General features: G+C 38.4%; 1 protein-coding gene across 9 annotated transcripts in view; it reads left to right on the forward strand.

Moving 5' to 3' along the window:
* The window catches only part of SUPT3H (SPT3 homolog, SAGA and STAGA complex component), a 389,529-nt gene that overhangs the window by 281,772 nt on the left and 81,965 nt on the right, over positions 1–25,792 (forward strand). For 7 of the 9 annotated variants that reach the window (XM_029243531.1, XM_029243535.1, XM_029243532.1 and 4 more), the window contains one exon: positions 8,327–8,828. The exons of the other annotated variants lie outside the window; for them this stretch is intronic. In XM_029243531.1, the coding sequence (XP_029099364.1) occupies positions 8,327–8,584 (258 nt within the window). In that variant the 3' untranslated portion in view covers positions 8,585–8,828. Of the gene's footprint in view, positions 1–8,326; positions 8,829–25,792 lie in introns of those variants that run through there. 9 annotated transcript variants of the gene reach the window in all.

Genomic DNA, 25,792 nt, shown 5'->3' on the forward strand with positions numbered 1-25,792 from the left:
CAATGCTTTGCACTGAGTAGCTGCTGGAGTGGAGAGAGAAGGGGCCTCATGGCGGAAACATCAGTTTCCTGCCACTCATATGAGGGCTATGGAGACACTTATAAACTGCCCATCCCCACTCAACCAATTATAACTATGCTGTCTTTGGCATGTTGGTTTTAATCGATGACTTATTTCTTTTCTGTGTTCTTATTTATTCTTAATCCTATGCAGAAGATCAGAAGAGAGTATCATACCTAGAAGATTAAAGTAATTTTCCTGACATTAAGCTCTTCATTAGATTTTTTTGCAACTGTTCCCACCCCTGTATTCCTGATCTTCCATATACACATGCTAAAGAACATTTAAAGAGACTAGTTTACCTTTTGCTTATTATTTATTTTTTCCTAAATAATTCTGAAAATCGCTTCAGTCTGTGATGTGTAGTCATTACTTTAGAGTACTTATGCAAACTGGGGGTGTCCTCAGTCATTTTGATGCTTGTCATCTTATCTTGTCCTTTTACTCATCGTAGTTGGCATTACGTGAGGTTATATTGTGTGGTGATTAAGACTGTTGATTCTAGAGCCAAATTGCCCAGATTCAGATTCCAGCTCTGCACCTACTAGCAAAGTAGCGTAAGGAAGTTTCTTAACCTCTCTCTGGTAGAATAGAACCTACCTCATGATAGAATCCAACGAGTACTATGAACTTGAGTGGTAAGCTCTTAATGTATTATATTAATAATAGTGGAAGTCATCATAGCACTAGTAGCTGTAGTATATTTTCTAAAAGGTTTCAGATAAGGATACAAACGGACTAAAATAGAAACCATTCCCCCCACCACCAACCACACAGACATACAAACAAACACAGGGGCCTCACTTTGTAATGCTAGAAGAAACTAAAAGTCGAATTATGTGATTTCTTTACAGACGTATAATTTATACCATTAAAACTTAAATACTATTTAAAGATTATTGTTCCTGAGAATAAATTAATGTTCATTTTCACTTTTTGAATTAATCGTGGTTGAGGAACTTTAATGGATTTTTTTTATCACCACTGTCATGTTAAAAAATAAGGTCTCAGTAACTGAGTGTACATAGTTTCCACTTGATTTTTGCATACTAGCTCCTGTGAAATAGAAATCTAAGGAACAAACAGCACGGCCTCAGATTTATAAAGCTGCGTCACATTCAGTTTATATGAATTTATATGTTTGTGTAAGTTACTAAAAAAGGTTTTCAGAGACTGATGTGTATATCAAACTTGGTGATAATTTTTTAAACATTAATTATTACTAGCCTCATTTTTCTCAGTTTTTAAAATTTCCCCATTTTACTGATTATGAAAGTAATGCTAGGATGTTAGAAAATTAAGAAAATATAGAAAAATAAAGGATAAAATAAAACTTACATTAAAAAGACCTTCAGGGCCTAAAAAAAAAGTTTAGCGAAAGCTTTAAATGAATTGTCCTATCAGACAGTTAACTGGTATTTAATTGTTTTAATTGAATTTAATTATTTAACTGAAGAGTATTTTCTTGCAGCCTAAAAATTCAAATGCTTTTGGTAATGGTTTTTTTAAAAAAATTCTTATAATTATGTGGGTCTAGAAGGAAGAAGCATTTAAAAATTTTGAGAATGAAGTAGTCTTTTATAGTTAGAGCATTTTGTTTTTTCTCTCAGAGGAAATACCCCCAAAGAGTAACCCAGTGGACTGTGTTGTCTATCATGAAAAAGATGGTCAGACATGTGTTTTATCTGGATCCTTGCTGTGTACAAGCAGTGGGTGGTGCCCATGGTTACCTACTCTGAAGCCCAATCCCAGCGCTCAGCGAGAAGTGCTGGAAATGGCTGATAGAAAACCAGGTCTATAATTTTGAAAGCCAGAGAAAGCAAACTGTGTACACCAAATGGGATGACATAATCCCGTGTGTAATGCCTAAATATATTTTAGTTTCTCCTGAGTGATATTCACAGTAGAAAAATATCTCACCCCCCCCTAAGCTTACATATTATCAGGTGTCTTTCTATTGAAGTAGAATAGCAAAACAATAAAATTTCTCATTTAAGCATGGTCATTCATCTAAATGGTACCTTAAATGCATCCCTAAAAGTGAGTGGCTTCAAAATCCACTCAACTGTATTAAATTGTGAGACAGCTGGCTAAGTATTTTAAAACTGGCTAAGACTTGAGAAAATCAGTTAAACTCAGTCTCAGAGATGCTTTGCCTCGTACCCAGTGGCACCTTGTAAGTGAATGCCGGGGCTGACCCTGGAATCCAGCCTCCTGACTCTCAGCTGACTGTTCTTCCACTGTGGCCATTTAGCTTGATGTATATATGTCTGTTAGGGGTGCTAGGGATGCTCTCATATCATTGGTCCTTCAGAATTGTTCAAATAGACAAATAAGGATCAAAATAAAAAATTTCCTTTAAGAATCCCTCACATTAAACTTTTGAAAACAAAAATGGCATAGCAGATTGCTTTGACTATTTTGATCTAGAATTTCACATTCATGAATAATTCTTATGTCTTGAGTACATTAGATTTTGTCTGCATTTTATGTGTTCAACCTGGAAAATTAAATGTCACAAAATATTAGAGTACTTTTCAAATGTAAATACCAAGTAGAAACTGGGTACGAATTCTTAAATATTTTTTAAGAATTTTGTTTTTTTACTGGAAGTAAGAATTTCTCAATAAATTTTTTGGAAGTACTAAGTCTATCGCTATAGGTTGGAACCGAGTACTTTTTCATAGTTATGGGCCACTGGTTCTCAGAAAAAAATTAATGTGGTATATTTATCATATAAGAATAACCTAAAAGTGAGCCTTCTCTAGAAAAAAATGTAAATATTTTAATTTAGTTGTTTTTAATTTTAAAATAAGGTGGGGCAGAAATTACAGTTACAAAACTTATTCTGTCAAATTATATAAAATAACAGTTTCCCTAGGTCATAAACAGTTGAGTATCAGAAATTTTATATGGTTCAACTAACACAGTGTTCAATTTAGAATTAGGGATAGAATGTTTGAAATGTGGTAATAAAAACATTAGAAGAATTTGGGAGAGAAAATCATTAGAATCCGAGAAAAGTGTTGGGTGATCAAATAATAGCTTATATAATATTTTTAAAGAAATTTTTCACCTGCAGTGTGTTATTCTTATAGCATAGCAAGATGAGTGTTGTTATCCCCACTTTGTAGATGAGAAAACGGATATTTAGAGAAAAATCAAGTAACCAGCTGAAGGTTACATTGTAAGTACCAGAGCTCTATCTGTGGACAGGAGCTAAATACTCTGTGGTTAACTGGGACCACAGGCTTCAATGAATTCTCACTAATCCTCCTCATTAAACTCCGTCTTGGCAGACTGGCCTCTATTCTTAACTGTTTAAGCAGTCTTATCCTGAAAATGTGAGATAGCATTTCCTAAACTACATTGCGTAGAAGACAAGTGTTGCAAGAGGTATTAAACCTCCATAAGAGAAGGGTTTCTTTATCAAATATTCCAGCAACTCTGTATGTAGAAGATCCACTCTTAAAATCTCATTCAATACGAAGAGTGAAGGTGTTTGAAAATCAAAGTTATGATGTAATGTTATGTTCATCACAGTATCTACTTTATTTCCATATTTTATTTAATTTACACCCTTCTCTTTATTTGAGAAGCTTTCATTCACAGATATAGCAGTTTTTAATAACGATCTACACAGACCTCCAATAGTCTTGGCTCAAAAGAGAAATAGTCAGAATTTTTTGCCCAAAAGTTGTTTCGCTAACAGTATCTAACAAGTGCTCACATTTTTAAACTGATAATGTTTAAAGGGAGTCAATATATGGATTTCTTATCCAGTATATAACTCTTCATGGTTTTCTGGAAATATTTTTAAGGTATCTTAAAAACACTATAAGCTATTCAAAGATGTCATAAAGAAAATCTCAGTCACCTGAAAATCCTTCCCTGAAAAATACTTGTTTAAAGTTTCAGGGTCATGTTTATTTTGCTTTGCCTGTGGAATCCAAATTTGCTGAATTCATTACTGATACTTTTTTCTGCTATTGTAAGCACAGCATCATAATTCTGTGTTGGCATAATCATGTTGCATTGTAGAACTGTCTAGTTAATGCTTTTTAATCATCAGGCAGAATGCAGGGAGAAGGGGAGAGAGATCTTTTGTCATTTGAACTTTCTGCAGCAACACCTTAAATTGGGACAGTGAATTTGTTTACAAAGAGTTATCCAGTTCCATTTTTTAAAATTATGATGTTATTAACAGCTGGTTTGTCTCTTCAGTAAACAGGGACTATTCAAACACATTTTGCTTTTTTCTGCCTTCACTTTTATATCAGCAGTAAAGACCTCACATTCAGTTCAGCATGGGCTATACACTCTAAGGTGACGTACTCACTTGCACAGCTTTACATAGAGGATTTATTTGGGCTGCTTTAAATACCAAACAACAAAACTAACAGGCCAGAATTCCAAGACATAATTTCCTAAACAACAAAACATTTAGAGGAAGTTCAATATAAAACAGAAGATGACAGAACCTTTATTTCGAGTAGCACAAAAAATTGGCAATGGACATTCTCGTCAAACATCTACGAGGCCCTAAAAGTCCTGCAGAGAATCCTAGAATTTTCAGGAATATAATTTGAAAAGGAGACAATCAGTGTTCTCTAATGGGGGACATGAATTTGAAGTTGTTCAAGAAGGTAACATATCTCTATGCATTGTAAACGGCAGGCTGTATCATGGAGAACAGAGGAATTTGAACATGAGTACAAGGAAAGGAGTAGTTGACAACTAAGAGAAACTTTTTGAGCAAAATATTCTAAAAGGACCACATCTTGAGATTTGAATGTGTTATTATGGTTTCTAGGTTTTTGCAGTCTTCTGAGGGAATGAAGATAGAATAGAAAAATATTTTGAGTGACTCCCGAAAGGAAATTGTTTTTTCTTTAAAAAAAAAAAAAAATCACAGGACTCTTTTAACTCACAAATTCATGAAAGCAGCAAGAAGATTAGTTGGGAGGAACTAAACTAAGCTGAGATATTTCTAAACTTAAAAATTATGCTCTGCAAATGGCAAGAAATTTTCCTTTTAAGTCTATAAATAAGATTGTAAACACTGAGTTAGACATAAACTCAATACATTACATTGGTCAGGTTCACCTAGCAAAAATACCATTTAAATTTTTCAATTAACATTTTATATCTAAACTAGATGAATATTAGAAAAGAACACAGTGGTTTTATTGGGATAGATTCTTTATTAACCATTGCCAGAAACATCTAACAGTCATAAGCATGTTTTGTTTAAGTGAAACATTTGCGTACTGTTTCATTGATAGTGTGACAAAAAGTCCCTCCAAACAGCCACGATGAGAGCCTGTTGAACTGGAGATGATTTACTTTTTGATGATTTCTTAAATAGTGTTATACACTTTAGTCACACAAATATAATCATTGAACTGTCATTTAATTTACTGATGTAGTTGCAGAGTTAATCCTACAACATAACAAGTGGATTGTTTTAAGTGGAAAGTTTACACCTTCCAAAAACGAAACTGATACCTAGCTGTTATTGTGCCCAACATATATTTAAGGCTGTATCCAAGGTAGGAAAAAAAACGCAGGAAAAAAATAATTATGCCTTGTTTTCCTGACTGGTGTTTTAATTATGATTTGATTTAAACCAAATCCCCTAGGCTATGTATGTGCAGATCAAATATTCCACTCCCACACACCACCTCTGCATGACCCCAAGCTGTGAGAAGAGAAAATTCATAGCCCATATGTCAGTCAGATGTTAATTCTTGCCCTGGCACCTGGATAGGCTCTCCCACCTGATTGGAGTGCATTTGCAGTTCTGGGCATATACCCAAAATGTGGAGTAGGCTCTCCAGATCTGGAAATATTTTGGCTGATTAGTTGGCAGAGGTCACGAGGGCAGAGCCCAGTGTCAGTGTCTGAATTTGCCCAGGTGCATTCAAGGTGACAGTTGGGCAGCTGTACCGCTGCTGGAAATACCAAGCAAGGAGTATCTGAGTTGCCTCTCAGGCTCCTGAAGCTCACAGCCTGGCCTACAGGTTCCTGTCGATTCCAGTGCAAACACTTGTGCAGATTTTATAGTTTCCAGGAGAGACGTTAGAGACTATATTTCTGGCTCCGATTTAATTCTACATTCCTGATCTAACCTAAAGCACCCACTCCCGTATTCTGGACTAATTAGGTAAGAGCCTAATAAGTAAATAAGTTATAGTTGACAACATTGCTCATTGAAGCAAACTTTCGGTGTTTAAAAAAGGGGGGAGGGGATGGTGGGGGAGAGGAGGAGTAAAAAGAGAGGAGAGGAGAGGAGGAAGAAAACCAGCCTAGGCTCCACACTGTGCTTTTCTCTGAAGCCACTGTCTAAAGAAGACAGCATTAGGGATTGATCCTCATGTGGGTAAACTAACTACACTTCCATTTTTGGTGGCAGCAGTATCTTTCACCCACACAACCAGCTCACAAATGATTAAGAGAAAAAATGAGTAAGGAGGCAAGGCAAGACTATACTGCTCCAAGTCAGTCTGTCCCCTGCAGCTGCCGAAAAACAGTTCAAAGTACATGCCTTCCTGAGAGATGGAGGCACCCTTCACATACAAAGGACAGCACTTGCTTTCTGAGTTTGGACTAGGTAATGACAGTCCATGTGGCCGAATCCTCATTGGTAAGATTGAAGTAGACATGATTTAGAAGTGGAAGGACCAGTGGTGACATCCCTATGTGGCCTAAGATCCTTATAGCTCTGGTATCTCCGTTTATTAATTCAATGAACAATTGCCAAGCGTTGTTTTAGAAATCTGTTGAAAGGGGGCTATGGGATATGGAGATGAGTAGCTGGGTGTTCCAGTCTAGTGAAGGAGATGTGTATATAAGCACTGCCGTGTGGTTGGCACTGTAACTGTGGGGAGGTGGGGCGGGACACAGTGCCTCTGGCGCAGGGGAGACCGAGATCTGCCTGAGGAAGTCAAGGAAGCTTCCTCAGATCACTAACGTTTGAACTGAGTTTATGAGACAGAGGTGAGGGAAATGAGTGAGAATTGCGAAAAAATAATTCAGGCAGAAAGAAGAGCAGGAATGAAATCGGGGGGGAAATGTAGGAAAGCAGAATGGCTGTTTGGGCCAAGGTGAGGAACCGAGGCGTCCATTGAGGGGAGGTGAAGCATCAAAGGGAGGCTGATGACAATGTGAGAGGGCCTTCGAGTCACATGGCCTTCATGACACAGGCCAGCAGTTATCTAACCGTGCTCCGCAGAAACCCTGACTTATTTTACAGGTATTCTGCAAGATAATAAAGAGTTTTCCCTAATTAATACAGATCAATTTTTATCTCTGATAAATATTGAGTTTTCAGTAAGATTTAGTTAGGAAAATTTCTTTTTAAACAACGGATACAGTCATCAAGGAGCGATTTTAGAGTTTTTGAACAAGGGATTGATACGAACAAATTTGTATTCTAAAAAAATAACTCAGCTGATGGGATGGAGGAGGGACTGGAGTTAGGAGATGTAATTGGCAGAGCGATCAATCGGGCGGCCGCTGCAGTATTGCAGGCAAGAGGGCAGAAAAGCCTCTGTTGAGGCAGTGACGTTGAGACCAGAGAAAATGGAATGTATTCAAGAGATACTTGGCATAAAGAATAAGTAGAACAAGGTCCTGAACGAAAGACGAATAATAGATGACAAGTTGGTAATTTGGGTCAATGCATAAAACAGATAATTAGAAGTAGTCTCAAGAATAAATTTATTACTCAGATGCTTACAGAGAATTTGCATGAAGTTTAAAGATTCAACAAGAGAACTAATTTCAAGAGGACTTCCTTGGGGGAAGGGGGGAAAGCTCAATGCATAGTTCAGCTGAACCTAAAAAAGGAAACAAACACAGACATTCTAGCTTTCTGTTTGAACTTCTGGGAGTGTTTAGATATATGACCAGAAAGTCCCACAAATTATTATGCTGTTTGGATGAGCAAATTGACTTTCTAATCCATTAATGAATTTGGTCACGCATTCCTGAAAGATGACTATAAGCTAGGCAGATTTTGAAAATATTTTCATCATTAAAGCCATGCCTCCAATAGCTTTGTGCTGGTGTAAGTTCCAAAGCGTCGTTTTTCTAAACTTTGATTAGTGGCTTTCATCTCTGTGTGAACCCAGTATCTCTTCCCCACCCCACCCCCAAAAAAGAAACTCTAAGGGAAGTAATGGGAGCAACACTGACTCAGTCACCAGATTTTGGAGGACTGATGAAATGATATGTCATTAGCATTTTCCCCTTGTTTCAACAGAAATCCAGCCTTACTGATGGTAGCGACGCTTCTAAATGGAGACGCGCTACGCGCAGTTCATCCTCACCCTACACTCCCTCCTCAACAACACGTCCATCTGTAAGAAGCACAGTCTCAATTTCAGACTTTCTGCCCTTCCCTGCTATGACTCCCTCCTTCAGATTTATGAAAGAAAACATTTCTTTCTGTGAAAGGTTTTTGTACACCCGCATCTGGAAGTGTTTATTTCAGTGGCATGTAAGCTATCTGTGGATTTAGTTAGCACCAGACCCCCTTTTGTGTACTCCTGACTTAAAAATTTTATAAATGATCTTATTGAATTTGTGCCAGTGTGCACGTGGTTTGGCTGATTGCTGCATATATCCTTTACCTGCCAGTCACCTTTGATTTATGCTCCTTCTGCTAAGCTTTTACTTTCCAAAAATGGTGCCACTGAACTGTCCTCTAAATCATCTTACTGGTTAAATTACTCCAAGACGAGTTGGTATGTTTTGGGTTGCCTACAGACAGATGAATTTATGTTTTTCTGCCCTTACCCACTTCTAGCAAAGCCACTTATAGAGGAGGATTGGGCATGTTATGTCATCGATCTCTTTATTCCAAATGAATACCATCTGAAACACTGTGCCAAGACCAAAGTGACAAAGAAGTGTTCTTTAGCATCCCCTTCTGTTCTGAGACCTTCTTTTACACATAAGTCTGTGCCTTGAACTGAATCTGATGTGAGGACTTTTCATTGCTCAGAAAAGGGGAAATAAAGTCTCTCAGACAAAATAAGTAAACTTCATCAGAAAGACTGAGACTTTGTAAAGTCTTTTGTTAACTTGTGAGTTTTATGATGTTTCCTGGAGAAAAGCAGGTGGCTTGGCAGTTATTTTAAATGTTGGCTATTTGTGGTAGTGGTTTCGAGGGGTTTCATGTTTCTGAAGAGACATCCTGAAAAGCTAATTCTTAAGAGTGTTTGACAAAATGATGCATCATTTTGAACTAATTTTCCAGGAGTTCTTTGGTCACTGAACATGCCGTTTAACTTGATCTTGCAGGTTACCAGCTATCACCACAGGGGGTAACCTTAATACTTACGGTGAATTTGCTGACTAGGAAGCCAGTACCGTGCTGACAGAGCAAAGCAATACTGATAGAATTTTTAAAATAGCTTTTAGACATGCAAATATCTCACTTAAAAAAGCTTTGCAAAGAGCTGCTCTTTTTCTGTTCCATGTGGTGATAGGGGAGTATTTTTAAATTTCATGATTGTACTTGAAATGATGTGGAAGCATTTCAAATACTTGGATTACACAGATCTCAGTGTCATAGTTCACAAACTACTGGAAGCAAAGGGTAGAGCCCCTAGGCTACTTTGCTGTGGTCCCACCAAGCCTGGAGGTACTTATTCCAAAACACTCAGGAGTCTTCATTTATACTTCTGAAACTTTGGGCGGGGCTCCCTGTGTTCTGCCAAGGTGAAAGATGTCTCAGGAGTATGTCAGTCACATTTGCACAGCTTAGTCAGTCATCCTCCTGGCGTGCTTTTCAGAGACGTGGGGGACTGCGGTTGTTAGGAAATCAGCACCAGATATGTGAGCAATGTATTTCCATTAACATGTCACTTTGATTAAAAAATATACATGTGTGTATATATAGTGTTTTAGATAGGTATAATTTATATATGTATGTGTATGTATACACATACACATATATATAGTCTCATTTAAAAAGATTGTCTTGGGACTTCCCTGGTGGTGCAGTGGTTAAGATTCACCCTGCCAGTGCAGGGGACACGGGTTCGAGCCCTAGTCCGGGAAGATCTCACATGCCGCAGAGCAACTTAAGCCTGTGCACAACTACTGAGCCTGCGCTCTAGAACCTGTGAGCCACAACTACTGAAGCCCGCGCGCCTAGAGCCTGTGCTCTGCAACAAGAGAAGCCACAGCAATGAGAAGCCCGCACACCGCAACGAAGAGTAGCCCCCGCTCGCCGCAGCTAGAGAAAGCCCACGCACAGCAACGAAGGCCCAACGCAGCCAAAGATAAATAAATAAATTTATTTTAAAAATATAAATAAAAAGATTGTCTTCTAAGGGTGTTAAATGTATGATATCATTTAATCGTTACAACAACGTAGAAGATAGCATGATTATTAGTATCCTAAATAAATATTAAAAGATTGTTTTAAATGAACCGAAAATTTCACTGATGCTGTTTCATGTAAATCACTGTTTAACATTCTACTGTCTTTGATGGTTAGAGTCAGATGACTTGCCTGAGCCTCAGTTTAATCATTTGTAAAAAATAAGCTATTTTTAGCAAATATCAGTATTTAGTAATAACACTTGAAAGCTCCTAGCACTGTGCCTAAAATATAGAACATGAAAATGCAAACACAGTGTTTTCTTTTAAAATGATTATCATCTGAACAAAACTCGAGTAGACATGACAAGGCTAGTTTCCCACCAGTGCCCTTCTGAGAATTGCAGAGGGAGGCCCAGTCTGATATGTGAGTTTGGGGTGGAGACCCACACCCACTGATCGGCTTTCTTTGTAGCATTCAGAGAATTCCTACTGTTTTTGTGTCCAGTTTCACATGTATAAAATGGGTAATAACGTGTTCTTTATAGTTTCAGAGTACCTTGAGATTCATGACCGCTGGACTCCTTTCCTGCGCCATATTTCTGCCCTTGTGTGGGCAAACAGGCCCATGCTGAGGACCATTTTACTTCCGGAGGTGGTGGCATTACTGACCACATATGGGAAGTGAGGCTTAGATGCAGAAAGAGTATGGTAAAAAGATGAAAAGCTACAGAAATTGTGGGTTGCAAAAAGTGACTGCCAAAAGCTTTTCCAGGAATGAGGGCTTAGAGAGGTTGGAAGATTTAGATTGAAAGGAAAGAATCAAATGTATAGTACATTGCAAACTGATTTTAATTATGTTTCCAACTTGAGGATCAGGGAAGGACCCTTACCTAGAAAAGTTCCTACTCCTGCTTTCACTGATTCCTAAACTTCTACTAGGAGAGTCATTGACTTCTCTTAAAAATATGTTTTGTATCCATGTGAAGATTTAACTTCAGATATCTAGGTGAAAGGATTCATAATTCAACAAAATTGTTTGGTGATGATACTTTAGGTTTAGTAACTAGTATGGTCTTGGTGCGTTGTCTCAGTCCATTTCAGTAGGATCTTAAGTTATTCAAGATAAATGAGAATTTTTACTGTTTCCAAAACACTCCTAAATATTTAGCTGTGAAATCTCTATTCCCAGGTTATTCCAGTATCTAATGCTTACACACTTTTCTTCCAACTTAGATTGAAAATTTTTCTTTATTTCTTCTTCGTGGAAAGAGAAATACTATAATATTGTATGAACAAACTCTCTGAGGCCCTTTCTAATTTTGGTAGCAGTATTTCTCACACTTGCTTGGAAGAATTTTGTCACTTTCTCCACTTTAATCTTGAGACAGCTTCTGTACACCCATACTTTTAGGGGTTAGGGTCTAGAGGAGGAAACCTTTCCAGACTTGGAAAGATCTAAGCCCAGGGAGCTCCTGGTGATTCAGGGCATTGGTAGAAAGAGTCAAGTCCCACCTCTTTCTTATTTCCTTGACTCTCTCTGAAATGTTTTCTCCTTTAGAGCCAAATTCTAAACTTTGACCCACTTTCCTCCAAGATACTTTGTATTTCCCAGTCTGATCAAAACCTACTGAGGACCTGTCCCCAGTAGACCAAGCGACCATGTTTTAACCATCTTGCATCTCCCTCAGTAAAGTACAATGCTTTTTGCTTAATTGGAGCTCAACATAAAAGAAGGATGAATGGATGGACAGATGGACGAAATGATGGTCTGAAGAGAGAACAACCTTCCAATGGACAAAGCCCAATCTTAATCTCCCTGATCAGTTTTAGGCCCCCTGAACTTGGTATACCCTATAAATGTGGATACTCCACTACCTTTGATTAAACAGTTTATAGATCACTGCAGGGCAGTAAAAAGAATGATATGGTTGCTTCATTATTACTATCCAGCATTAATCATTGATTCCTCTGGAATCTAAGGCAAAATAATGCCCAAGTTATCTCATCAGCAATATCTATTTTAAAATTAATTTGTTCGATGGGTAGTTATGTACCAGTCATATTGAAGAATTCTTAGGTATTGGGAAAGTATGAAGCTCAGCTCCTAGCATCATGTTGGAGCCATAATCAGAGCTAACATGTACCTGTTTAATTGATTGACCTTTGCACTCTGCACCTTGATCAGCAGTGAGGAACAAAGCTCCACATACTCAACCAATAAGAAGGAATTTTGCTATCGGTTGTAAGGCTGCAAGGATTATCTTTTAACATCACTCTTCAATCATTTTGCAGAGTGGTTTTAGGAAATTAGATAATATATATAAAACGTCCAATCCTCACAGTTGTTATTTTTTATCACAGAAACTAATCTTGTTTACATAATTATTATTTTTTTAAATTTATTTACTATTTTTGGCTGCATTGGGTCTTCGTTGCTGCGCGCGGGCTTTCTCTAGTTGTGGAGAGTGGGGGCTGCTCTTTGTTGCTGTGTGTAGGCTTCTCATTGCAGTGGCTTCTCTTTGTTGTGGAGCAGGGGCTCTAGAGCACAGGCTCAGCAGCCGTGGCACACAGGCCCAGTCGCTCCGCGGCATGTGGGATCCTCCCGGACCACGGCTCAAACCCGTGTCCCCTGCATTGGCGGGCGGATTCTTAACCACTGTGCCACCAGGGAAGCCCTACATAATTGTTCTTGATGGCAGGATTTATTTATATATATATATATATATATATATATATCCAGGAAGCAATGCCCAATTATTGGGCTCTAGAAGTGGCCTTGTTATAGAAAATTCTTCTTTGTAGATGAAGTCAGATTTTACTGGTATGGCTATTTTATGAGCTATTAAACTGATAACATTTAAGGAGGACTAAAGTTGATAGTTAATAGGTTGGGTTTTTTTAATAACAATTATAAATATGGAACTATACCCTGGTAGAGGTGGCATGAAACATCGCTATCCACTCAGGAAGCTTTTGGCTGAAAAATTATAGGCACCAGAAATAACCACTCAGAAAATAAGATGTGAAGAACCCAAAAATAAAAGAATTATTTGGATATTAAGATACATCTGTTTGTTAGACGATTATGAATTCCCATAGACACAGCCTAACGTTTTTGATAAAAGTGCCTTTGTTAGTGGTATGCTCCTGTACAGTTTCAGACACATTTTTATGATACATTTTTATGCATGGCCATCAATTAGGAAAAGAGTCTAGACATCTTGTTTTCAAATTTGGAAAAACTGTTTTCTCATTGGATAACAGCTTCGCATGCTACCATGAAATATGTCAGGTTCCCACACAGACTGTAGTTGTCTGCATTCTTAGTGATCAGCTTTTCTCTCGCCCCATTAAGAAATACATTCCCAGCAGATAATGTTTTGCACTAGAAGACTAAAGAAAATCACTGGACAGCTACAGTTTGAAGATGAAGCTTCACGTTTCCTCACTGGAGGAGAATTCATCTTTCTTTTTATGCCAAAGAAAAGCAGACATCCACAGGGATGCTGCGATTCTGCTTTGGGAGAAATAGAATTCTCAGGATTGTAACAAAGGAAGAATAGCGCAAAGGAGTATATGTCCTGATGTACACTGTCAGCTGGAAGGATGGTGATTCTGTTCCAAAGGCAGATGGAGATAAGACTTGGGAAGGAAAAGAAATCACCCCTCCCGCATATAATTAGGAAACCCAGTTCTCTGCGCCCTCTGTCTTTTTCCTGACGGGTATGTTTGTTCGACTTTTCTCACCGGGCAGGGAAATCAGTTCCCCTGATAGGCAGGGAAGAATAAAGGTCATGAGTAATTCACATATTTTGTTAGGAAGAAATCATTTTCCATTTAATTGATTAATCAGCTATAGTTTTGAATTCCTGGTAATGTGGTTAGTGCCATGTTAGACACTGGTGAAGAGAGGAAGGAAAAAAATGAACATCTCCTGAGAGCCATCACCTAGTGTGGGAACGGGCAGGCTGAGAGCCAGTCTTCACTTCCTTCTCTGTTAACTACCAGCACCAACGCCTGGGAATAGAAAGAGAGCTTGAAGTTCAGTTGGGGGTGGGGAGGGGCAACAGTAACTCTGTAGATAAATATTACACTTTACTTCATTGATTGCAGGTGCTTTAGGAATTCAGAGGGAAATATACAGCTGGATTAATCAAGAATCTCCATCAGTGATTTTTGTGGGGTAGCAGTACTCTCCCTAAACCCTGGTGGGAAGGCCTCCTGCCTTAGACCCCACATTGTGTGGAGAACCTCCGATCACAAACACTGCTCAGGCCCCCTTCTCCATACCATGCCCTTAATCAAAAGGCAAGCGCTAATGGATGAGTAAACAAATGTGGTCCATGCATACAGTGGACTATCATTCAGCCGTGAACCTTGGAAACATGCTAAGTGAAATAAACCAGACACAAAAGGACATATCTTATATGGTTTCATTTATGTGAGATATCTAGAAAAGGCAAATTCATAGAGACAGAAGGTAGATTAGAAGTTTCCAGGGGTGGATGAGAGGGAGAATTATTGTCTAATGGGTACAGAGCTTTTGTTTGGAGTGATGAAAAATTTGGGGAAATAGTGGTGATAGTGGTACAATGCTGTAAATATAATTAATGCCACTGAATTATGCACTTAAAACTGGTTAAAAAGGCAATTTTTTTGTTATATATATTTTTCACCCTCCCCACCCCCAAAAACGGCAGCCTCTGCTGAATGCCATGAAGGCCTGTGGATTGCACTGCTGCCAGAGTCTTGGGGGGATATTGCGTAAGTCGGAGTAAGAGGAGGATTTGAGCTGCAGAAGCTTTTAATAAGAGAAAAGGCAAATTAACTCATCAAATCCTCCTTCTCTTCATGTTCTAGTTCAAGATTCAGTATATACTCATAAATTAAAACAGTATCCACAGTGGTTGCGTGTGTTGGCTGAAAAGCAGTATGACTCATATTACTCTTAAATTCATTGTTATATTTGTAGGTCTAGATAATAAGAGCATGAAGTTTAGTAGTCATTCTTTATATTGGCAACTAGATGGGCATTAAACATTCAAATTGCAAATATATTTGTCTTAATAACAATATATAATGATTCCATTAAATTTTCAAAAAGTTAAAACAGAAATTTTAATTTTATTTAAATAATTTAAAAACATATCAGGGGCAAGGCCATCACGATGGTATTAACACAGCTAGTAAAGGAAAAAGGTATACATGACAGAAGTTTGGAAAAATGCCCATAGTATTTTTTTATGCTTTGCACAATGCATAGTCTTTTGAATTTGTTACTGGAAGTTGTGGTCACGACTCTGCAAGTAACAGTGACATTCTTTGGAACAATTTGAAGGTTACTTATGATATTTTCTGGATCTACCCAAAGAAAGAACATCTTGATGAAATAGATATCAAATTTGACCTCGCAATCACCGTCAAACACGTGGTGGGAATGCTGACTAAAAACAGTTAAAGTGATTCTATTTAATGATCCAATGATAATGAGAAGATACAAGATGAACCAAAAAGAGAATGACAGAAGTTTCTCAAATCAAGAATAAACCAAGGTCTTTGGAGGAAAAAGAAATCCATTTTAAATTGTGCTATCCACAAGTTACTTGGTATGAACTATCGATTATTGTGAATAATGGTAGCAAAGCTTACCAAAAAATTATATCTAAGTTTGGCTAATTCACTTATACAAGGAGTTAACTTTTTTTTTAATTTAAAAGAAAATAGTTTTCTAAATCAAAGGTAAATTCAAACAAGGAAATGAAAATATGTGCCTAATTATGAAGGAGAATTTTCACAAATAATCTTACAACTAATTTCTGTAGAAAATATTTTCTGTTTATTATAGATCAAGGTATATCATTCTAAGAAAATCATTTCAATGAATCTCTTATCACTTTATTTGTTTTGTTGTTATTTCTGGAAAAGTTACTTAAATTCTATGGGGTGAGTAAGGGAATAGGCATCGTTTGAAAAAGTTTATCTTTTAATTTGGAGAACAATATTAATTTTGAAGTATAAACTATATGAAATAAACAGTTGTCTCCAGCAGAATATGTGGTGGAGAAGCTTTGGAAGATAACCAGATTGGGAAAGGGGTAGAGGCACGTAAGAATGAGAAGCTAATGCGAAAGGTTGGGAAACGGGAGGTGGGAATTCAGTGAGACCTTCACAGCCCTAGGATTCAGAGTCTGAGGGAAAAGAGGCAGGAAGGAGAAGGAAGAGGCAGGGAGATTCTGCACATAGGGGAGAGATGAGCCATGGCTCCAGGCACTCAGAAGACAGGGAGGAAACAGACCCAACTGCAGCAAAGGATCTGAGGTCACAGTGGAGGGAAGTGTAGCCTGTGGCCCAGAAATCCCAGTAGCAGTTTTCTTTTTCCTCTAAAACATTTTAAGACCTCTGGTATGTATCGCCCAAATGCATTCTAAAAGGGCTATGCCAGCTTACTCTCCCACCAGCAATTTGTGAGAGTTCAAATTTCGCTGTGTTCATGCCAGTATTATTATAAGTTTTAAACTTCATTAAAAGTTTAATAATTTGATAGTCTGCCAACATTTCTAAAATGTAGCGTGACACTAAAACTAAAACCATCCCTGTTTGTAAAATGTTCCTTGGAGAATCACAGCGCGCACTGCCTTTGGTATGGGGGGAAGAACCCTCGCCCCCCCAGCCATGAGGACAAGTCCACGAGCCTCTCTCTCCATCTGTAACGTGAGTCATAATATAGGTCCTGCTGAGTCCCAGAGTGGTTAAGAAGATTAAAGGACATGATAAAAGTGAATATTTGTAAATAGTAAAATGCTAGATAAATGTAAATTTTAAGATAATTGGTATATATTATATTAGCATAGCATATGGTGAAACTTAACCTGAGTACCTACTTTATAGGATTGTGTGAGACATAAATAAAGATACATCACTTCTGACCCCAATTTTTAAAATCCAAGTTTGAAGTGGGGGATGGACTAAATAGGCAATCCTAAAGTTCATATAGAAAATCAAATATGTAAGAATAGCCGGGAAAATTCTCAAAAAGTATAATCGGGGGAGGGAGTATTAATTAGCCAGGCCAAATATTAAAACATAGTACAAAGCTATAGTAATTCAAAGTTTGATGTTGGTGCATATATAGATTAATTGAGAAGCCTGGAAAGACCAAAAATATACCCAGATATGGATGGTGAATTTAACACATGATAAAGATAGAAAAATCATCTCCAAAAATATGTTTGTAACTGAACCAAAACAACCACCAAAAAAAACCTAAGATATAAAGCAACAGAAAGGTATATTCTGTTATTATTTACATTAAGAGGAGTAATTGAGGAGAATGTCTATACGAATATGTCTTTGTCTATACACATATGCTTGTATATGCAAAGAATTATCTGGAAGGTAAAAGTGGTTGTCGATGAGTGAGTTCAGAGATGAGAGGGAAGCGTACTATTTAATATTACCCTTTGCTATAGTTTGAAGTTTTTAAACCAATTTCAAGTATTACCTATTTTTAAATATTTTAAAGAAAATAGTAGCTCAGAGTAAGGCAGAGCCAGTGGGAAATTTTACAAAGGAAATATCCTGATGATTTTTTCACTTTTCCTCGGGTATTTTAGTGTACTGGTATTTAATGTATCAGGAGTTGTATAAGCCTACCTTTCTGCAATTCTTTGCATAGTCCCGGGCACAGAGTTGGCTTGTAGTGAAGAGTTTCTGGAGTGTGAAGGTAACTTTCCTTTACTATGGAATGGGTCTAATTTAAGAAGCAGGGTTGCAGAGTTGGCAGTCCTCTTAAATACTTTCCCCATAGTACCAGTGTGAAGTATCAAACTTTTGGCAGGCAGGCGAGCTCCATGAATTCATGTGTAGCATTTCTTTTCTGTTTAGAATTGAGATCCAATGCCCAGTGCTTAGTTTTTAAATTATCTTTCTGAAAACCTTGCTGCGTTTTTGCACTGGTTGAAATGATGCCCTTTGAACACATGGGAAGTTGTTAAAATTTCTTCCTTTGGGAAGTCACTTCTGACTGGATTTCTGCGGAGGGAGTTGTTTCTTGCCGCTCTTTCAAATTCTCCTTGTTGTTTTTGGTCCTTCCTCACTCCCCTACAGTCAGAGCCACGACATCACAGCTTATCTTCAAAAAGTAAACTCAGCATTTTCTCTTTTTTAAAACTTAACATTGGAGAAAATACAGATAAACATATATTACCAGTAATTGTATCAAATTGGGAATTTTGCAAGCCCATGAAGTCAGCATCTCAGAAAATGGAGACAGCCATGTTGTATATATGATCATCTTGAAAAATATCACTTCCCAAAATAATAATGCCTATAACAACCAAATATAAATCAGGATGTAATGATGTAACTGCTGACTTTTTGGCCAACTGTGATCATTAACAGTAGTAGGGTCTGTAATAACTGAAGGAATGATGGTGGTTTATGGGTGATAAGAGAATCACAGTAAGCTGTTGCATGCTCTCAAGGTTGGCAACAGTATTCATTATCTACTGTATCATATCTGTAATATCTGTAACAACCCCAGAACTTAGTGTCTTAAAACAACAGTAATCATTTAATATCGCATAATTATTGTGGGCTAGGAATTTGGGAGCAGCATGGTTGAGCAGTTCTGGCTTGTGGTTTCCCATGAGATTGCAGTCAGGTGTCAGCCAGGTGCTCGCTGAGGCCAGACCGTCCACTTCTAAGGTGACTCACTTACATGGCTAACATGGTTAGTGCTGCCCATTGGCTGAGACCTCAGTTCTCCATGAGACTAATTAAGTGTCCTCATTGCATAGCAGCTGGCTTATTCAAGAGCTGGCAACCCAAGGGAGCATGGTGGGAATCACAGGGCCTTCTGCAACCTAGTCCAAAGGTCACATACTGTTACTCTTACCAACCCTGATTCAGTGTGGGAGGGAGCTACACAAGGGCAGGAATGCCAGGGGGCAAGAATTACCCAGCGCTGTCTTGGAAGATGGCTACCATAGCAACCCAAGCAGGATATAGTCTTTAGGAAAAGAGCAATTTGGGCTCAGTTTAAAAAACAACAACAACAACAAAAAATGTGACACAAAGTCAGAAGCTTCATCTCATCTCCACAAGTACAAGTGCTGAAGATTAGGCCATATTACATCCAATAACTGGTGATTTTAAAGGAGGACATTTCTATTGAGTAAAGGACCACAGCCAAGAATTGCTGAATGGGTTCAGTTTTCCCCCCACTAAATCTTAAGTGAACATTTTTCTATCATTAGATTTCTGTAGGATGACTAATGGACTGTAGGGTAATTCAGCCATTGTTTTTAAAAATCCATCTTGGCAAAGAAAGCTGACATTCTGCTGAAAGAGTTGAGGCTAACCCCCACTCTTTGAAAAGTACTGAAGGGCCTGTGTGTCTTCTCCACAGAGAAAAGGCTCCGTTCTCCATGACTAGCCCAAACCCCACACTACCTAATCTGCCTGGCCTTCAGTTTCTCCTGTTTCGTAGGACCCTGGGCTGAGTCAACACAACTGGGATTTGGAATCTTGACGCCAGAAAGTCTGCATTTTTTAAACCTCAGGCTCAGCCATTCCCTGATTTTAAAGCTAATAACATTTTAAGTTCTATATTCTAAGGTAGATTTAGCATTAAATGAGATAGTGTACATAAGATGCTTTGGCACAGTGACCTAAAGAGAATCAGGTTGCGATAAATGAGGTGGTATCAGAGTCATCCTAGTTGTGTTGTCGTTATCACTATCATACACTTGACCTTGACCTTCTGTCCAGCTGTACTACATGCTGACTTCGAGGTGTCCTGAGTTTTCTAACCTGTTTTTTAAAAAGTAGAAGACAGCTCTTCGGACTTTTCTACCCTAGAGAAATGTAAGTGAAAGACTGTTATGAAAATTACTTAGAGAAAAGCAAAATAGGAAAGAGGTGCTTTTAAAAGTCCACTAGAATAAGATCTCGGAAGGTTCAGTGGTTTCAGTTAACAAGCTCTTTTGTGAACCTTAGATGCCTCGTATTTACAGTCAGAGTTTAAGACTAGATGATCATAAAGATCCCTTTCATCCCTCATCTGATTGATTTTGTATTTGATCTCACAGCAACCCTATGGAATAAGGGTTATCTTTGAGCAGATTACTCCACGACTCAGTTTCCTTATGTAGAAAATGTGACTAATAATAGTACCTTCTCATGGGCTTGTTAAGGATTAAGTGAGTTAAAATGTGTAAAGCCCTTAGACCAGTGCCTGGAATGCAGTAAGAGCTCCGTAAGTCTTGGTAATGGTGATGCTGATGATGTTATGATTTTGCAGATGAGGAAGCTGAGATTCATGAAAGTTAATAATTTTTTCTGAGCTCACACAGTAGTAGAGCTAGAACTTGAATTCAGGTCTTCTTTTTTTTTTTTTTTTTTTTTTTTTTTTGCGGTACGCGGGCCTCTCACTGTTGTGGCCTCTCCCATTGCGGAGCACAGGCTCAGCGGCCATGGCTCACGGGCCCAGACGCTCCGCGGCATGTGGGATCTTCCCGGACCGGGGCACGAACCCGCGTCCCCTGCATCGGCAGGCAGACTCTCAACCACTGTGCCACCAGAGAAGCCCCAGGTCTTCTTTTAAACCACATTACTTGTGCATGTATCTTTCAGACCTTGTTGTCTATTTTTTAAATATAGAATTGATTCTCACAGCATCTAAACAGCTCCGCCAAGATTGTCTTACAGAAGAAGGTAAGGAATGAGAAGATGGGGTGTTTTTTGTCCCTAGGATTCTGAGTCTGTGGGACATATGGCAATGCCTCCTTCAAAACTAAGTCCCACCAGGGCATCGCCACCTAGGAAGGTGGAAGAGAATCCTACTTAGTTCCCAAGGACTATTTGAGCTGCCTCAGTTGTGCTAACACTGCCTGTGAGGTAATCACTCATTTTAGCCTACCTCAGTTACGTCTTCACATTTCTCACTTATTTGGATAAGGAGCATGCGTTTCATTGTAGACTGTACAGCCTATTAAAGCAGTAAATAATGGTTTGGTTTTAAAATAGATTCTTTGTTCTCCAATTCTCCAGTCTTTTCCACTAACCGTGATTCTGCTTTGGGTGAATGCTCGGAAAGCAAGATCTCATTGTCTTCAATGCAGTTATTGCCTTAGGAGTGGACCACAGCCCCAGACAATGCAAACATCATTCTAGCCACGTTACAAAGGCAGGGGAAGCTAGAAGCAATCTGACTGGTTTTATTATTCTTGTTGTTTGTTTTGTTTTCAAACATAACCAGAGCATATTGCTCAGAGGCTGTGCCTTTCAAAACTAAATGTCCTTGAATAGCTCTCCAGTTCCAAACAGTGCTGCCTTTACTCAAAATAGTTTTGAAATTACTCTTTGGTAATTATCTTCAGAGCTTGCAACACATTCTTTTGAAAAGATTCAGTGGTGACGAATCAGTTATTTTATTAGCACACCATATAGTTGTAGATTCAAACTACTGCTGACATAAATATGAAAAGAAAAATTATGGAATGGATTGTCTTGTGGCTCAATTCAGTAGCTGTGTATAGTGAAACTAAGTTGATGCAGAAAATTAAAGAAATGTTAAAGAAAAAATTTTAAATATCGACTGGTAATAATACATTATTACCATTTCTGGACGTCACTGGCATATTTCCACTGTATCCACATCATTAAGAGTATTTATCTTCACACACTCCAGTTTACCTAGTGGAAAAGTTAAATAAAATGTTCTGTAAGAACTTTTAAAAAAAAAATAATGTTCAATTTTTATATTTTATATTATTTTTAAAAGTTATAAAAACGTATTATTTTATTGCCCTATAAAACACACAAGCTCATTAACCTGGTTTTCTTGGTCTGTTTATGAGAGTGTTTTATCAAATGGATATTTTAAATGTTGTAAAGATGTTATACTGTGCTAAATTAGACTATAAATGATTAATTTGGAAAACGAATACATTGTTATTATTTTTCTAGAATGCCTTTATATGTTATATAGGCGACTATTGGGAAGTAAGATGCCTTCCAATGTACACGTATGCTGTCTTTGGGCACACAGGCCTCTGCTGTAAATGAATAATTGAGTCACCATTTGTCCAAATTTAAATGTTTTTGTGTGTATACTTATCTTTTGTGTACTCACACACGTTTTTTATTTGTTCAGAAGACTTTGCTCTAGTTTTTATTCTGTGTGAGTAAATTGATTTGTAATAAAAAAAATAAGAGTAGAGAGAAAAGTACAAAGTCAGAAAAATGGAGCTAAATTCTTGAAATAGATTTCAGTAAAAGGAAAGAAATTAGATTTTTGGCTGCTAACACTTGGCTCAAGGGGTTTGATTTACTGAAGCTGTGTGGTGTGGTGAAAAGAGCAGAAGTCAAGAGGCTTGGGCTTAAAATCCTTGGCTCTGCCACTAATCTTTCAGAAGGATCTCAGATGAATCACTTGACCTCTTTGAGCTTCTGTTTCCTCGTCTGTAAAATGAGAGTTTTGACGACATGGTTGCTGAAACCTCTTCCAGCTACAACATTCCATCATTCTAATTCTGAATGTACTGATTCAGATCTTCTCCCTCTGTGTTAATTGCATGCAGACTACTTAAATATCCACAGATGGTTAACTTCCAGGCTTTGTATTAGTCAGCTCAGGCTGCCATTACAGAATACCATAGACTGAGTGGCTTAAACAACAGATGTTTATTTTCTTACAGTTCTGGAGTCCAAGATCCAGGTGCTGGCCAATTTGGTCCCTGGTGAGAGCTCTCTTTCTGGCTTGCAAATGGCCAGTTTCTTGTTATCACCTCACATGGTCTTTTCTCAGTGGGAGAAATCCCCCTCTTCCTCTTATAAAGCCACCAATCCTATGAGGTTAGGACCCCACCCTTCTGACTTCATTTAACCTTAATTACTTCCTAAAAGTTCTGCCTCCAAGTAGAGTCACACTGGGCTTAGGGCTTCAACATAGGAATTTTGAGGGGGAAACACAGTTTAATCGATAGCAGTTCCTCTCGATATTTCCCTCTAGACCTTCTCTGCATTCCAGGTGGTTTGTACTCACCATCCTCCTTTTTAGGTTAAGAAGAAAAAACATAAAATTTCACGAGCTTCCAAAATCAGAGAAATAATGAATATACCATCAATAAATGTGTAAAAGAAATAGAAGTGGAGATGACTTTTTGATGAACCTGTTCCCCAACACTACTATGGAAACTTTGTAACATAAAACACACAGGCTTACAGAAAAGTTGATAGAATTTTATGGTGAGCACCCATATACCCACCACCTGTATCCACAGTTAATATTTTACTATTCTTGTTTTGTTGCAAATCTGTCCATCCTCCATTCATTCGTCAACCATCTCTTTTTATTTTAAGCATTTCAAAGTAAGTTCCAGACATCAGTACTTAAGCATGCATATTATCTACTGACATTCCATTTTTTTTCTTTTAGATCACCATTTTAAATCGTGCTATGTTGTGTATACATGTTAACTGAAAGAGTTAACGTTACGAGAAAAGAGACACGGCTCCATTAGTGGAAGCTGTTTATAACTGATACTAGTTTTTGAAAGCATCATTATTTCAGTCACCAAAAAGGACCACGCTGGGAAGTGGGAGAATGAAAAATGTCAAAGTTATTTTTTAAATAAAAGGCAAATTTGGCAGATGGCTAGGAAAAAACAGGTTAGAGGCATTTGAGTGCTTTTCATATCCATCCATCACTTGCTTTCTACCTTTGCTTTGATCTGTAAATGTGAAGATAGGGAAATGGAAAAGAGATGTTGTCTCTCCTTGTACTCTTATCCCTAGAAATTCTTTCTCAACCAGGAGAGAATCTCAAATGTTTCCTAACACGTGGCTGTCACCTTGTAAAGATGGATAGATGGATGAGTGAAAATGAATGAGTGACCGTCGTCGTGAGCAGTCAGAGAGTCCTTTCTAGGGACTCCTTAACTGATGGCTATGAGATAATTGTGATTATCTTCTGATGGATCATGCACTGCCCTCTCTAAAACTGTGAGAGTAAGGAATTCCAGGCAGGTTAGAAAAGGGCTTTATCATTCATAGGCGTGCATGATTGGCTTAGTTTTGTTGCTTTTATATACAGTAATACATACAACATAAATAATACAGCTATATGTAACATATATAGATTTGTAGTTATATACAGACACACGTTGTCTGAGCATACTAGGAGTAGTCATCAACGGGCCTCTTTTGCTAGTCCCTGAATTAGTTGTAGGTTCCTCAGAACAGTTGCAGTTTAAAGTCTGTCTGAATCTGCTGGAGTCTTAGTTGCTCTTAGTGGTTTATATCTCCGCTCTTTGTTCACCGCTCAGAGCTCACCACTGTCTTAATGAGTCATCCCAGCATTTAGCAGCATCCAAGGCTATTTTTCTGCAAACTCACTTGAAGTGAACTCCAAAGCACTGGAAGGAGTTGTTTGTATAGGCGACAGTTGGTAAAGGACTCTTTTGGGATTGCCACAGTCCTTGGGGTGTGATATGCTATTCCAAGCAGGCACTCTTAGAGGGGAGGAAAAAAGACAAACCAGCATATTCTCAATGTGGAGAATTGTTTACTTCTGATGTTTGGACAAGAGCTGGCACTGCTAGAGAGGGTCTGCCTTTTTAAGCACTGCTCATGCCATCCACAGGGACACGAAGTCTCATCAACACTCTCATCCTACTGCTGACGGCTTCACATTGTAGAAGTGGGTAATGGAAATGTTGGTGACATCTGGTTCTTTTATTCAGAGCAATCCAGAGTGACAGAGAGAAGCCAGAGTCAGCAAGTAGGTCCGCCATCTGGGGTGGTATAGACAGTTACCAAGGAAGTCGTCATCACAGAAGCCTTACCTTGAGGCCAAAGCACGGGGATCAAGGATTGCACCAATCGGTCTGCAGTTGTGGACCTCAGACAAAAAGCAGCACTGGGGATCTATGACTGGGTGACAAGGAATCTATCCTATCAGGAGGTTGGGGCACAGGAAGCTGTGGCTGGAGTGAAGTGCAAGAACTAAGGAGCTCCAAAGATAGGGACACAGGCAGGAGTCAGTAGGTATGGGAATGCCCATGGCAGAAAGGACAGCTAACAGGATGCCAGCAGTGGAGTCCCAGTGGGAATGGTGGAGCAGGGTGGGTGGCCCAGCAGCTGCACAGTCAGTGGAGTGGCAAAGTGCACAGGGCAGGGGCCGAGCAGAGAAAGTCACCTACTCACAAATGATTTTCTTGTCATCCTGCAAGACAGAAGCATTGTGAGACGCAGCCTCATCTAGGCAGGCAGGTGGTGACATCATCCTTAAAAGGCCGAAATGGATGGTTCCATGCTTAAGAGTTTTTTCTTTAAAAAGTATAATTACTGGGGCAAGAAAAAAACGTTTTGAACTTGGTTTTTAAATTTT

This window comes from Monodon monoceros, unplaced genomic scaffold (assembly GCF_005190385.1).
Source record: "Monodon monoceros isolate NGI ecotype Baffin Bay Population unplaced genomic scaffold, NGI_Narwhal_1 Super_Scaffold_3, whole genome shotgun sequence".
NCBI classification, from domain to species: Eukaryota; Metazoa; Chordata; class Mammalia; order Artiodactyla; family Monodontidae; genus Monodon; species Monodon monoceros.